The sequence below is a fragment of the Lagenorhynchus albirostris genome, chromosome 3 (assembly GCF_949774975.1).
Source record: "Lagenorhynchus albirostris chromosome 3, mLagAlb1.1, whole genome shotgun sequence".
NCBI lineage: Eukaryota > Metazoa > Chordata > Mammalia > Artiodactyla > Delphinidae > Lagenorhynchus > Lagenorhynchus albirostris.
This window is the reverse complement of record NC_083097.1, coordinates 7515109-7529821: the sequence shown is the minus strand read 5'-3', so window position 1 is coordinate 7529821 and position 14713 is coordinate 7515109. Positions and strand designations below refer to the sequence as shown.

Here is a 14713-nt window from a genome sequence, read left to right as displayed (position 1 = left end):
GAGGAGGGAAGTTGCATCAGCCCCAGGCTTTACCCTCAGAACGCTTGCAGGATTCGGAGACCCTTAGGCAAACGAGTGATACAGTAAAGATGTATGAACGTGGCCAAAGAGAGGACTGTGGCTACCCAGAGGAGGTCTGCTGAAATACAAGCAGTTACTGCAATAGAACAGTGGGATTTTCTACTTAAAAATATTCACTCTTTTTGTTCCAATATTGCTTTCACATTTTAAAGAGTATTTCTATTTTATTTCATTGGGCCTTTAATGACTAATAATAGTAATGGAAATAAAACAAGAACATTCTTTAAAATCTCTAAATCAGCATCCCCTCTTCAAAGTAGCTAGCATAGACTGTCATGTAGCCTTTGGGTATCAAATCGTTTTACCTTCTATGAACCAGAGTCAAGTGCGTGCACTGAATATTTATTTGGGGTTGGCCGACTAGATTAAAAGCAAGATTGTGGATTCCAAAATGTGTTTGTTAAGTACTTTGAGATCATCTTGTGTAACCCTTCATTTGGTGTTTGTTGCAGTGTGTTCTGCTATGGGCTGAATGCTTGTGTCCCCCCAAAATCCATGTGTTGAAAACCTAATGCCTAAGGTGATGGTAGTAGGGTGTGGGGCCTTTGGGAGATGATTAGATCATGAGAGTGGAGCCCCCATGAGTGGGATTGGTGTCCTTATGAAAGAGGCCCCAGAGAGCCAGCTAGCCCCTTTCATCATGTGAGGATAAAAAGAGACATCTGTGACCCAGAAGAGGACCCTCACCCAACCATGCTGACACCCTGATCTTGGACTTCTAGCCTCCAGAATGGTGGGAAATAAATTCCTGTTGTTTATAAACCACCCAGTCTGTGCTATTTTGTTATAGCAGCCTGAACGGATTAAGACATGTTCAAAAGATTTGCCACGGATTATACAGTAAGTTAGAAGGTGGCCTTGGGGCTGAGTGCTACTTCCACCAAGCCATCCTGTGACTCACAAACATCTCCAAACCCCATGGAAGATAATTTTAACTCCTTCGTGTTCAAAGACCTGTATCAGCCTGAAAATGCACGGAAGCTAAAGAAACTGATTGTAAGAGGAATAAGATTATCAAAGAATGCAGTTGATGCCCATGTATATGTAGGCTAAGCAGGCAGTTGCTACACTGGCTGATTGTATGATAGAAAATAACATTTTCTATCATACAATGTAGGATGTGGGATGACAGGTAAAACTGGCTTGATCGTGCACATTTTGTATTTGTGAAACATTTATCTACAAATACTTAGTAGTTACGTTCGGTCTCAAATATTCCAGCATGAATGCCATAAAATAACTGTAATCTTAGTTTGTGTGCAGGTACGTGCAAACACAACTGTTTTGAATATCACTTCTAAATTAGCAAAATAACCACCAGTTTTTAGAAAGAGAATTGTCTTTCAATGACCACATAGTTTTTAATATTTTATTGAGTATGATTGGTATACCATATACTGCACATGTTTAGCATTTGATACATTTTAACAGATATGTACATCCATGCAACCATCAACACAAGAGAATGAATGTGTTCATCAACTCAAAAGTTTCCTTGTTTCCTTTCGTAACCCCTCCCTCATATACCTCCCTGCCTTCCCTAGTCTCAGGTAACCACTCATCTTTTTGATTCTACATAGTTTTCTCTTTTCATGATTTTATGTGAACGGAATCATACATTGTCATTCCATTTTTGGGAGCTTCTTTCACGTAGCACCATTCTTTACAGATTCTTCTATGCTGAATATAACAACAGTTCATTTCTCTTTATTATTGAGTAGTCTCGTATTTGGATATTATTTGCTTAGATATTTACCTGCTGATGGGTATATGCATTGTTTCCAGTTTTTGGCTGTTGCAAATAAAGCTGTTGTGAACATTCATGTACAAGTATTTGTATGGACATATCCTTTCTTTGCTCTTGGGTAAATATCTAGCAGGGAAATGTGTAGGTCATATGGTAAGTGTATGTTTAAGCTTTTAGCCAAGTGTCAAGTAGTTCTCAAAGCAATTGTGTCGTTTTACATTCCTACTAGCAGGATATGAGAGTTCCTGTTGCTCTGCAAGCTCACCAGCATTTGATATTGTCAGGTTCGAGGTTTCTTTTGTTCTGTTTCATGTTAGCCATTCTAATAAGTGTGTGGTGGTTTCTTGTGGTTTTAATTTACTTTTATTATTTTTGGATTTTATTTTATTTTTTTTATACAGCAGGTTCTTATTAGTTATCCATTTTATACATATTAGTGTATATATGTCAATCCCAATCTCCCAATTCATCGCACCACCACCACCACCCCACCCCACTTTCCCCCCTTGGTGTCCATACATTTGTTCCCTATATCTGTGTTAATTTACTTTTATTCTTAAAAAACAAAACAAACAAACAAAAAAAAAACAACGATGTTGAGTACCTTTACATATGCTTTTTTGCCATCTGTATATCTTCTTTGGTGAAATGTCTCTCCATAATGTTTGACAATGCTTATACAGTTTTTCTTCTTTTATTGTTGAGTTTTAAGTTTTTAAGTGTGTAATGGGTATGAGCCTTTTATCAGATAACTGATTTGCAAATATTCTCTCCCATGTGTGACTAGTCTTTCATTCTCTTAACAGTCAGTGTCTTAACAGTCAGTTAAGAGTTATGTGACCTTAACTCTTAACAGTCAGTAGAGGTTTCTGATTTTGATTAACACAACTTATTTTTACCTCTCTTATGACTGATGCTTTTGACATTGTATCTAGGAAATTTTTGCTTAACCTAAGGTCACAGAAATATTCTCCTAGGTTTTATTCTATACGTTTTATGCTTTTAGATATTGTTCTATGATCCATTTGAGTTTATTATCATGGGTAGAGCAAGTTATTGATCAAAGTTCAGGTTTTCACATATGGATATCAAATTGTTCCAGCACCATTTGATGAAAAGACTGCTTTTACCACTAAATTGCCTTTGCACCTTTTTTGAAAAATCAATAAGCCATATGCATGTGGGTCTATTTCTGGGCTTTTCATTCCACTCCTTTGCTCAATCTTTCAATCTTAATGCCACAGCATTTTGATTATTGTACCTTTATAATGAATCTTGAAGTCAGGTTGTGTAAGTCCTCCAACAATGTCCTTTCTTTGCAAAATGCTTTTGCTATTCTATTGATAGATACTTTGTATTTTTGTGTGAATTTTAGAATTAGCTTGTCAAATTTTATTTTTTTTAAGAGGCCTTCTGGAATTGTGACTAAGATTGCATTGATTCTATAGATCATTTAGAAGATTAAGTTTTCTTTAAGTGTACAAGTCATGCACATATTTTATGAGACTTATTCCTAAGTATTTCATATTTTTGATAGCATTGTAAATGGCATTCTTTTAATTTATGATTCCTCATTGCTAGTACATAGAAACAGACTTAATCTTTTATATTGATCTTATATTCTTCAGCTTTAAAAAAAGCATACAGGCTTTAACCTTTAAGATGTTGCTTTTATGTTTTTAATAAATGTCCTTTGTCAGACTTAGGAAATTTATTTCTATCCTAGTTGATTGAGAGTTTCTATAAGGAGTGGGTTTGGGCATCTTATCAAATGACGTTTCTGTATCTATTGAGATGTCCATATGGGTTTACTTTTTAGACTGTTAATAAAGTGAATTACCTTGATCCAATTTTAAATGTTAATGAACCTTGCACCCTTGACATACTCCCTACATAATTATGAGCTATTAACCTTTTTAAATAGTTTGGAGTTTTGCTTATTAAAATCCTGTTAAGCACTTTTGTGTCTAAGTTAATGGGGAATATTCACATGTAGTTTTCTTTCCTTCTTATGTCTGTGTCTGGTTTTTTATACCAGATTAAAGTCGACCTCATAGAATGTTGTGTATAGTTGATTTTATTTCTTCCTTATATCTTCCATGTTTCTACTTAACAGGTTGTCTTTCTTCTAGCTCCTTGAACATATGCAATACAGTTATTATAACAGTTTTACATATTCTTAACTACAAATTCTGTCATCTATGGCTTTCCTGTGCCAATTTCAATTGACTGATTTTTCTCCTCAGTGTAAGTTGTGTTTTTTTTAGCAGCTTCTTTGCATACCTGGTAATTTTAGATTAGATGTAAGACACTGTGACCTTTTCCTTGTTGTACGTTGGACACTTTTGTATTCCCCAGATTATGCAAGAGCTCTCCTTTGGGACAAGATCAAGTTATGTGAAACTAGGTTTGATCTGTTTGGTTTTTGCTTGTAAGCTTTGTTAGTTGAGATGAGAGCAGAGTTTAGTCTGAGGTGATTTTTCCGCATGGTGGAGACAATACCCTTCCTGGTACCCTAACTGATGTGAGGAGAATTATGAAGCTTTTCAGTCTGGCTCTTAGGAGCAAGCAGTATCCCCAGCCCTATGTGAGTGGCGTGCACTCTTCCCTCTGATCTTTTCAGGTGGGTCTTTCCCCACCCATGTGTAGTCTCTTCATACACATACATTCACAGGTTTCTACTCAGCTGAATACCTAACAGGGGAGCTGTGCATAACTGGAGTTTCTTCTTTGTGCAGCCCTCTCCTGCTGAGAACCCCGGCCCCTTTGGCTTCCTTTACCTCCCAGTTCTGTCTCCCCAGTCACTAGTCTGTGCCTGGGTCTCTTCTTCCTCCACCATCACCTGGAAACCTTCTCCAGGTTGTAGGCTGGGTCAGTTGTGGAGCTCACCTCATGGTTCCAAAACTTGGTGATCACTGCCCTTCGTTGCCTAATGTCCGATGTCTTACAAACTATTGTTTTATGTATTTTAAAGTTATTCTTGGTGAAAGAGTTCATCCCATTTGTGTTACCCCATCTTGGTTGGAAGCAGAAGTCATTCCGTGGCATTATAATTTTGAATGCGCTGTCTCCCTTTTCTTTCTCTTTCTTGCTGGGACCACGAAACTAATTTCCAGGATTTCCTGTCAATCTGTGCTCTGCTTCCTCAAGCTCCTGGGATCACAGATCTACCTCTGTACATATGCTTCAGTACCTTAGCCCTTCGCAAGCACAGCTGCATTACTCTTGTTCCTCTGGTGCAGAATGGCTTTCTGTTTCAGAGTGTAACAACTTAGTTACTGAAAGAGAATTTGATAAGTACATATGGAAACCATATGTATTCCATACGAGAATATATTTAGTTCACATATTCAGCTATTGATGAAAACACTTTAAGGGTAATTTTCTTATTTTGTGCTAAACACATGGTATCAAAATTTTTCTTGGCCTGTTACCATCTATTTTACTTTCAACCTATGGAATGTAAGCTATTTTAGTTTTCTCAAAGGAAAAATAAACAGCAAAATGGGGCCCTGCTTAACCATCTAATTTTTCCCCAGATTTATGCAGATTCCACCAGAATGGGCTTATTTGTGAATTGATTTATCCATTCACCAAAAAATTATAGTATTATACTTAGGACTGGTAATATAAAATAAATATGACAAAGTTCTTGCTCTTGACAAATTTACAATCTGTTTGTGGAGGCAGACTTATAAATACACAATTAAATGTCAGTGAAATACACGCTTTGATTCTGTGAAACAGGACTGAGATGATGGTGACCTGAATTAGAAAAGAGACAGTTGAGAAGGGGAGGAGAGAAGGAGCCTAAGAGGCCATATCTATAGGACTTGGCCTAGAGGTGAGGGAGAACAGGCACATGCCTCCCAGGTCTTCAGATTAAACTTTTAAATGGATGGTTGTATCACTGTTGACTGGGACATATAAAAAATAGGCAACATGTTAGGAGAACTGTTTAAAATTGATGTAGTAACCATGTTTATTTTTTCCTTTGTTGTTCTTGACCTTTTGTTTTTCTTTTTTGTCCTTGCATCGACTGCTGTCTTTATTTTATTTTTTTCCAGCTTTATTGAGATATAATTGACACATAACATTATGTAAGTTTAAGGTGCATAATGTGTTGATTTGATACATTTATAAATTGCAAAATGATTATCACCATAGCATTAGCTACCACCTCCATCCTGTCACAAAATTGTCATTTCTTTACTGTGGTGAGAACATTTAAGATCTACTTTCTTAGAAATTTTCAAGTATAGGATCCAGTATTATTAGCTATAATCACCATGCTGTAAATTAGATCCCCAAACTTGATAATCTTATAACTGGAAGTTTGTACCCTTTGACCCACATTTTCCCATTTTCCCCAACCCCTGGTAACTTCCACTCTACTCTGTGTTTCTCTGGGTTTGGCATGTTTAGATTCCACATATAAGTGAGAGCATACAGAACTTGTCTTTCTCTGTCTGACTTATTTCACTTAGCATAATGCCCCCAAGGTCCAACCAAGTTGTTGTAAATGGCAGGATTTCCTTCTTTCTTGTGACTGAATAATATCCCACTGTGTGTGTGTGTGTGTGTGTGTGTGTGTGTGTGTGTCTGTCTGTCTGTCTGTCTGTCTCACATCTTCTTTATCCATTAATTCATCACTAGACACTTATGTTGTTTCCATATCTTGGTTATTGTGGGTAGTGCTGTAATGAACATGGAAGTGTAGGTATCTCTTTGAGATCCTGATTTTAATTCCTTTGGATATATAGCAGCAGTGGGATTGATTTATTAACCATTCTTATCTAATATTTTCCACCAGAATATTAAGACTCCTATATGACAGGTATAATAATTAGCTCCCTGAAATCCCTTTTAAAATAATTTCTCTTTTAAGCATCAACTATAATGCTGTTCAAGTTCCATTCAAATTTGGGTTTGCTTGGCTTGTCACCATCTCTCTATTTTACTCACAGCAGCAGTTCCTCAGTAACTTGGAGCATACAGGCTCAGTTAAGCCATACAACTACTCACCACTGAATTGAACCACTTTATAATTTTGGTCATTAATATAAAACAGATCAGTCAGACCATTTCTCAGTATTTCATAATTTGATATTTTAAATGAATGCATCATCATCAAATCTTAAAAGGCAGTTGAAAGGAGAGGTCCTGAGACTCCTGTTGGATTTTGTACAGTGAGGAGCTAATGGAACATAAGAACAGACTTTGTTATCAGAGGTTGAGGTCTAACGGGCCTGAATTGATCTTCTTCACCTGTGAGGTGTACCCACCTCTGGGACGTGTGACAGCCGCCACCATCCCCCCACCCTTCTGAGCATTTTACCAGTACACAGAGGCCAACCAGGCTTTAAAATATATTTTCTATTCATCTGTTTCAAAAAAAAAACTTCATCTCCATAGAAGAGGTGAAATTTCTAGTGCGAGGAAGCTCAGAATGACTGGGAGGACCCTCTGTGTTTGTTTATTGAGACACGGGATCTTACTATTTTGTAGGTGATGTCAAACTTGTTAATGCAAAAAGCAGGGGTCCATAAACAGCATATGTTTTAAGTCCAGTTAGGCAAGGAGCCAGCCGCCCCTGGACACTTGCCCAGCCAGGCTGACGCAGAGTGATGAAGGGAATGCATATGGCATTTTCAATCTGGGGCTGGCAGTGTTGCCACACACTGGGCCTGGAAGGTCCCAGACAAGGCCGATTGCATTCCTATTACGTGGTCTCCATTCCAGTGAAAAAGAGCACACACGTGTTCTGTCTAGTGTTTCACATGATTGCGTTTATGGCATCAATTGGGGTTATTATTTTTTCACTTAAAAGGCAGCATCCAAAAGATGCCATAATAAAACATGCTGTAAACAAAGGAAAATGAAATCATCTGTCTTCCAGTGTGTGTTGGTGTGGGGTTGGGGAGCATCAGTGTGGGCCAGGGAAGGGAAGCAAGAGGTGTTAAATCAGGAAAGTGGTGATGATTACTCTACATGTTTTCTGTTAGAAGCGTATGAAGTCACAAACATGAAGAGCCCTCGAGTATTGTCCCTTGTAAAAAAATTTTAAAAGATAGGCCCTGCATAAAGAAAACTAGTTAGACTAATTAGAATCATGACAAAATAAATATTTTAACAGGCTTCCAGTTAAAGCTTCTGGTGTGGATACACATGGCTACTTTCTCTCCTACCAGAATTCAGTTATACAATATTACCGAGACTTTTTTATTTTCCAAGCATAAACCAGCCATCACAGTTCCTACTGTGTCAAAATACCTGATGGGGAGTGAATTCATGACAAGTTCATAGAAACTAGACAACTACCCCGACAAACCAGGCGAGTCCTTGAGTCGGACTGGGAGGGAACTGGACACGAAACAGAAACCAATCAGCTCTCTGCACCAGTCACCGGTGGATAATGTTCATCTAGCGATAAGTGCAAACACTGGATTTGGATCTAACCAAAAGTGCAGCATAACTACATTAAGATGATGGGAGATGGGAAGGCTGCATCTGGGTTGGAGACACAGGAAGAGGGGTAAAGGGGTAAAGAATAAAGAGCTAAATCTTTTCCCATAGTGCACAGTTAATGGATAATGCCTGATGCTGGAAAATTCTTGTTGTTAGCTCTAAGGGATAAGTATCTAGATAACTGAAAGAGATGGGGGAAGGATAAAACAATTCTTTTTCATAATAAATCTTAGAAAGCTATTTAACTCTTCCTTTCTGTGTATGTTTAACATTAATAAAATTATTTTAAAAGTATGGCCATAGGGCTTCCCTGGTGGCGCAGTGGTTGAGAGTCCGCCTGCCGATGCAGGGGGCACAGGTTCGTGCCCCGGTCCGGGAGGATCCCACATGCCACAGAGCGGCTAGGTCTGTGAGCCATGGCTGCTGAGCCTGCATGTCTGGAGCCTGTGCTCTGCAACGGGAGAGGCCACAACAGTGAGAGGCCCGCGTGCTGCAAAAAAGAAAAAAAAAAAAAAAAAGTATGGCCATAATTGCATGTATTATATGTTGTGGGTTTTCCCTCTAATGAAACATCTAGTGCTATGTTCAAGGTCAAACCCTGTGCCCCTTAGATTTGGTCGTGCTTCTGAAGACACAATGTTTAAAATTCTTGCCAGATTAAGAGACCCAAATTTATAGTCCTAAAGTCCACCTCCCAAAAATGGCATGTCCCACTTGCCAGGGTCCTCCCCGCTGTGCTTACAATGGAGGTATCTGTTACTGGGGAAGGGAGGTGAGACTGAAAAATGCCAACCATGTATTAACTAGGGAAATCTTGTGAAAATTTCTTATAGACCAAAAGTTATCATGTATTGTGTTACCAACTAGAAAGCTACCATTCTAACACTTTGAATCTGTGATCCAGAGCTTAAAATATAAATCTTAGACTGAACATAATGAGGTCCAAAAATCAAATTCTGGTTCCCTCATTTTAACTAATATCTTAAAAAAAAAAAAAAAAAGCTAAAGTTAACGTCAGAATATTCAACATTTTGGGTCACTTATCAATGAAAGGAAGATGATTTGGGGGGAATCACCATTTTTATTCACACAAAATTACATTTATTATCTCATTCTCATTGTTGATGTAGAAACTGTGCAGATTCCTTTGCAGTTAACTTGAACACCGAACATTCTTTTCAATGCCTAATTTGACAAAAAAGTGTGCTTTTAACTTTGCAGAGTAGCTGGTGGGTGTAAGGACCTGAAATTTTAGAGAGCCCTCTCCTTCACTTAAGGAAGGATGCCCCTGTCTCTATTTCTGCAGTATGATAAGCATACTTCATGTGTTTTCTCCTCCAGGAGTACCAGCCTTGTAATACCAACCCATGCCCTGAGCTGAAAAAGACCACACCCTGGACGCCGTGGACGCCTGTCAACATCTCTGACAATGGGGGCCACTACGAGCAGCGATTTCGGTACACGTGCAAGGCCCGCCTCCCTGATCCAAACTTGCTGGAAGTGGGAAGGCAGAGAATTGAGATGCGGTACTGTTCTAGTGATGGAACCAGCAGCTGCTCCACCGACGGTGAGTAAGCGACTCTGTAGGGACTGACTCGCTTCCAGGGACAGGTGATCTGTCTTATCTCTAAGTTCATAGAAGAGCACAGTTAAACTAAAATTTAACTGGGCTTCCTGTATTTTATTTGCTAAATCTGACAACCCTGTCTCCAATTCAGTCACTTATTCCCTTATTTCAGAGCAGGCTGTGAACTTACTTCTTACGACATCAAATTAAAAAAAGAGAAAATGAATGACATTGTTTCTTTAACTTTATTCTCTTATCCAAACATATATTTTTTAATCCTTCCATTCTCAGATACCTATAAAACCAACACTAATATTCATTTTAAATGATATAAACTAAGGAAAAATTTTGATAAACATTTATAAAAGACTTCTTATATTTCCTCAAAAGTATATTGTGGGCAGGGCTTAAAAAATACTTTATCCTTCTTGTATCTTAATGGCTTCAAGTTCTAATGACTAGCCATACGTTTTGGTATTGATATCTTGAGAATACAAAATTGGACCTGTTTGCCTCTGATCACATGAAATTAGGCTAAATTGTGTGTTCTTTATTGATTAACCACAAACTACTCTCTCATCAGAGAAAAAGGTTTCTAATCTATTTTCTCTGAAGAGCATCTGCCTAGGTTTCTGAGCCAGAATTTTTAAGTAGAGAACCAAGAAACTTAACAATGGATAGAACTGTTCACACATCTGCCTTCTCACATTTCCCCAGAACTTCATGGCATACTTTGAGAGTTTTTTCTTAAAACTTGTGTCACACTGCCTACCTTTGAGAAAATGACTGAATATTTTTTCATATTTTAAGTCAGTAGGCATTTGCATCAAAATGAACATGAATTGCACAAGGACAATTTGTTGTAGAATTCCCAATGGAAGTGAGAAAGGTGTATTTTCTTTGTAAGAAATTTCTCAGAACAATAAGTGACCTATTACCCATAGAACCCTATTACTTGTATAAGGACTTTGCTACATTGACAAATTGAGTTCTTAGTTGCACCCCTGTTAATAGCAACTGCAGAGAAAGAAGCTTGAGTTATAGGAGATTATCATGCAAACTACAATGTTATTTTTATTTAGTTTTGTGCTTCTGAGGTGTGTAAAAAGTGTTCCACTGATATTTGAGAGTATAGTTGCAGAAGCAAAGCAGACAGTGCTACAGAATGAAAGTTAGTTTGGACTCTGGTTACTCTAAGAGTTCCTAACAGAATCGTCCTTTGGCCATTTCCCTTGCAGGCCTTTCTGGTGATTTCCTGCGTGCTGGGAGATACTCTTCCCACACCATCAACGGGGCCTGGTCAGCCTGGACCTCATGGTCACAGTGCAGCCGAGACTGCAGCAGGGGCATTCGCAACCGGAAGCGTGTTTGCAACAACCCGGAGCCCAAGTTTGGGGGCATGCCTTGCCTGGGCCCCTCCCTGGAATACCAAGAATGCAACATCTTGCCCTGCCCAGGTGAGTAGATTTAGTAATCTGGAAAAGACTTTAACATCAAGGGCCTTGGAAGACTTTCTCACTCAGCTTCCCTGGCTTTATGTTTGAGACATAATTTGTGGTAGATAGATAGATAGATATAAATGTAGTTGTAGATGTAGATATAAGTATAGACATAGATATTGACGTAGATATATAACAGTTATAAATATAGATACAGATGTAGATAAAGATATAGATATAGATAGATATAGTTATAATCTTCCAACTACATTGGTATAAAGACAGATATCACCTAGGCTGGATTATGTTCATCTATTTCTTCTGCTTTAACAGAAACTGAAGCATTCTCAGGAGCCCCTCTAAGGGATTGTGTCCCCAAGCACTGCACCACTTGAGAAGTGGGCTGGGCTGCCGTGGTCCAGAGAGCGGTGTCCTGTCTTTAAACTGGAGGTTGGTCCCTCCCAGACTCTGATGTGCCGAGCGCCCCCCAGAACTGACCTCCCTCCATACCACAGAGTCCTCACCAGAGTGACAGTTATCAGGGGTGGCCCAGCAGGGCCTTGCCAAGCCTGTCCCTGGTGCCCTCAGCCGACAGGGGTCTACATCCTCCTGAGGTCAGTCCTCTAAACATGCAGCATCCTCTCCTGGAGACCCACAGGAGCTGTCTGGGTCTTCCTCCTGACCCCTGGCTTTTCATTTTGCAGGCTTCCCACAGAAGCACAGGGTTAATAAAATGACCTTAAGGAGCCCCCTCGCCCCCACTCAGGGCGTTGTCTGCTAATACAGCCCCGAAGGCTCCTCTGTCACCTTTAATGCTCTAACCATCTGTGCCTTCCTCTTGCCCCAGCTCTGAGTGCAGCTCTGTCACCTGGATCGCTTCCCCCTGACCTTCCCACAGTCATAGGATCTTTAATTTAACCCAATGCCTCACGGCCATCCTGAGTGCTGGCCTCTGGCTGTGTATCCTGCCTTTTGACTTTGTCAGAGTGACCACCCAAGGAGGGCAGGACCATCTCACTCACGGCAGTGCCCTCAGCTCCCAGCGTGGGCCTGGCACACACTCGAAATAGCTCTCAGTGATGGTTATTGAATGATGAGAAAATAAGCAGTTGGTTACTTGATCTTCCTTTCTTTATTCATTCAGTTTTTCAGCAAACAATTTTGGATCACCCGCTGTGTGCTATTCAGAGTAAAGAAAAACACAGTGACCTGGTCCAGATCAGAAAGGAACTTAAGAGTTCAGTGAGGAAGCATCCTGTGAATAATGTCAACCCAGTATGGTTGGGTTGATGACAAGATGCAATGGCTACATCAGCTGGGGACCCATGGAGCTGGAATCATGGCAGCTATACAAAGCAGGCTGCCCCTGGATTGGGCCTTGAGGGACAGATGGGAGTTGGTCATATAGACAAGCAGGGGTGGGGCATGAGGAGTCATTCCAAATACTATGTACATTGTTTTTAAAGGCACACACCACTACAAATATAGCATCGTTTTCAGTTGGTACAAACAACTTTCTGAGTTCCTTAAGCAAGGAACTGGCTTGTAGCGGTACTTAGTGAGCATCTATTAGATGGATGGATAGATGGATAGATGGATGGATGGATGGATGATGGATGGACGGAGGAGTGGATGGGTGGATGGGTAATGTATGGATGAGTGGATGATGGAGGGATGGATGGGTGGATGGGTGGATGGATGATGGATGGATGAGTGAATGATGGAGGGATAGGTGGATGGGTGGATGGATGATGGATGGATGAGTGGATGATGGATAGGTGGATGGGTGGATGGATGATGGATGGATGAGTGAATGATGGAGGGATGGATGGGTGGATGGGTGGATGGATGATGGATGGATGAGTGGATGATGGCTGGATGGATAGGTGGATGGATGATGGGTGGATGGAGGAGTGGATGCGTGGATGGGTAATGGATAGATAAGTGGATGATGGATGGATGGATGGATGAATCAACACGTACATTAAGCTGAAAACACAGCTCCCAGCTTTGTAGCTGGGCCACTCAGTAATGTCCCTGCTTCTCCAGTCCTCCTCTGCTGTCTCTGCCTGAGTTTCTCCAGCCTCAGGAGATGCTTCCCTCCAAACTACCCAGCTTTCCTGGCCAAGCGATGCTGAGGTGCTGGGAAAGGTCACAGAGACATGTCTTTCCCACAGCCCCAGCCTAGAGAATGGAAGGGCTCCTCCCCAGGGGCTGAGAGGACCCCTGGGGCAACATGATTAGATGAGGATCCATCCTGTAAAGTGGGGGAGGGAAAGCCACATGGGAAAGTCAGGATCCCTCCAGCCACTCTGCCTCCCCAGGCTCCAGACACAGGTCCATGCTGCTGTCGGCTGAATGTACAGACTCCTCCAGATGCTCGGATGCTGCCCTGGCCTTCGAGTGCAAGGCGCGGGCCCGTGTCCGAGACTTCCCATTAACATGATCTAGTGGCTGTTTTTATTTTCGTTGATTTGATGGTCAAGACAGTATCAGGTACACATAACCTTAATGTCTTGAAATAGCTTTGTCCTCATATTCTTTTTGAAAGCCAAGTTTCCATAGAGGGATGTGAAAATATTCAGAGTGACCCTTCTCACTTTCCACTTGGGAATGCATGAGTTCAGGGGGTTGTTGAGTGGGGCAAATGTCAATTCTCTCTCCCACCTCCTAGAAAATTCCTAACACAGGCCAGGATGCAACTCAACACGGAGGGGTTGGAAGACTCAGGGCTCTTATAGGCTATTTTTACTTCATTTAGGACTCTTTCTTCCCTATGCATTTGCTCCTCCTTTGTCCTCTTGGGTCCACAAGAAACAGTTACAAAGGGATGGTATATTTTCTTTAAAAACAAGTTTTCTCATTATGATTAAGTTTGAAAATTAATCGAAGACCTGAGAAATATAAAACTACCTCTTAAATTAATCAATGAAAAATTTGATCTCCAATTCTAATGTGGATCAAAACTTATAGTAAGATTTGAAAGTTGAGCCCATGTTGAAATGATCCTTTTTCTTCTGTGGTTTGGTCTAACTAGTACTTTCACTGACATAATTTATTCCCAACATTGAGAAATAGCTTGGTCTTTCTCCATCACTCCTTTTTCTCAATTCGTGTTTGATTCAGAACTGATTCCAGACCTTGGCTGACAAAGGACAGCAGATGGTTCTTTGTTCCTAAGTCATATTCCAATTCAATAAGATAATTTATTTCTTCTTTATTATGAAAATAGTAAGTGCAAGGAAGAAGGAACAGTGAGTGAGAATCTCATGGAGGGGAGACCTTTTGAATCAAAGTGAATTTGGACAGGTGTGTGTTCTGTGGATGACATCAGTTAAGTACCTATGGTGTGCTAAGAACACTCCTCGCCTCTCTGTCCATGAAATCTTTGAGTCCACAGTTTGTTCTGTA

The 14713-nt window shown here is 40.2% G+C and overlaps 1 protein-coding gene across 5 annotated transcripts in view; it reads left to right on the top strand.

Moving 5' to 3' along the window:
* The window catches only part of SEMA5A (semaphorin 5A), a 484691-nt gene that overhangs the window by 443994 nt on the left and 25984 nt on the right, over positions 1–14713 (top strand). For all 5 annotated transcript variants that reach the window (XM_060146861.1, XM_060146858.1, XM_060146860.1 and 2 more), the window contains exons 17-18: positions 9638–9863; positions 11102–11320. In XM_060146861.1, coding sequence (XP_060002844.1) covers positions 9638–9863; positions 11102–11320 — 445 coding nt within the window. The remainder of the gene's footprint in view (positions 1–9637; positions 9864–11101; positions 11321–14713) is intronic.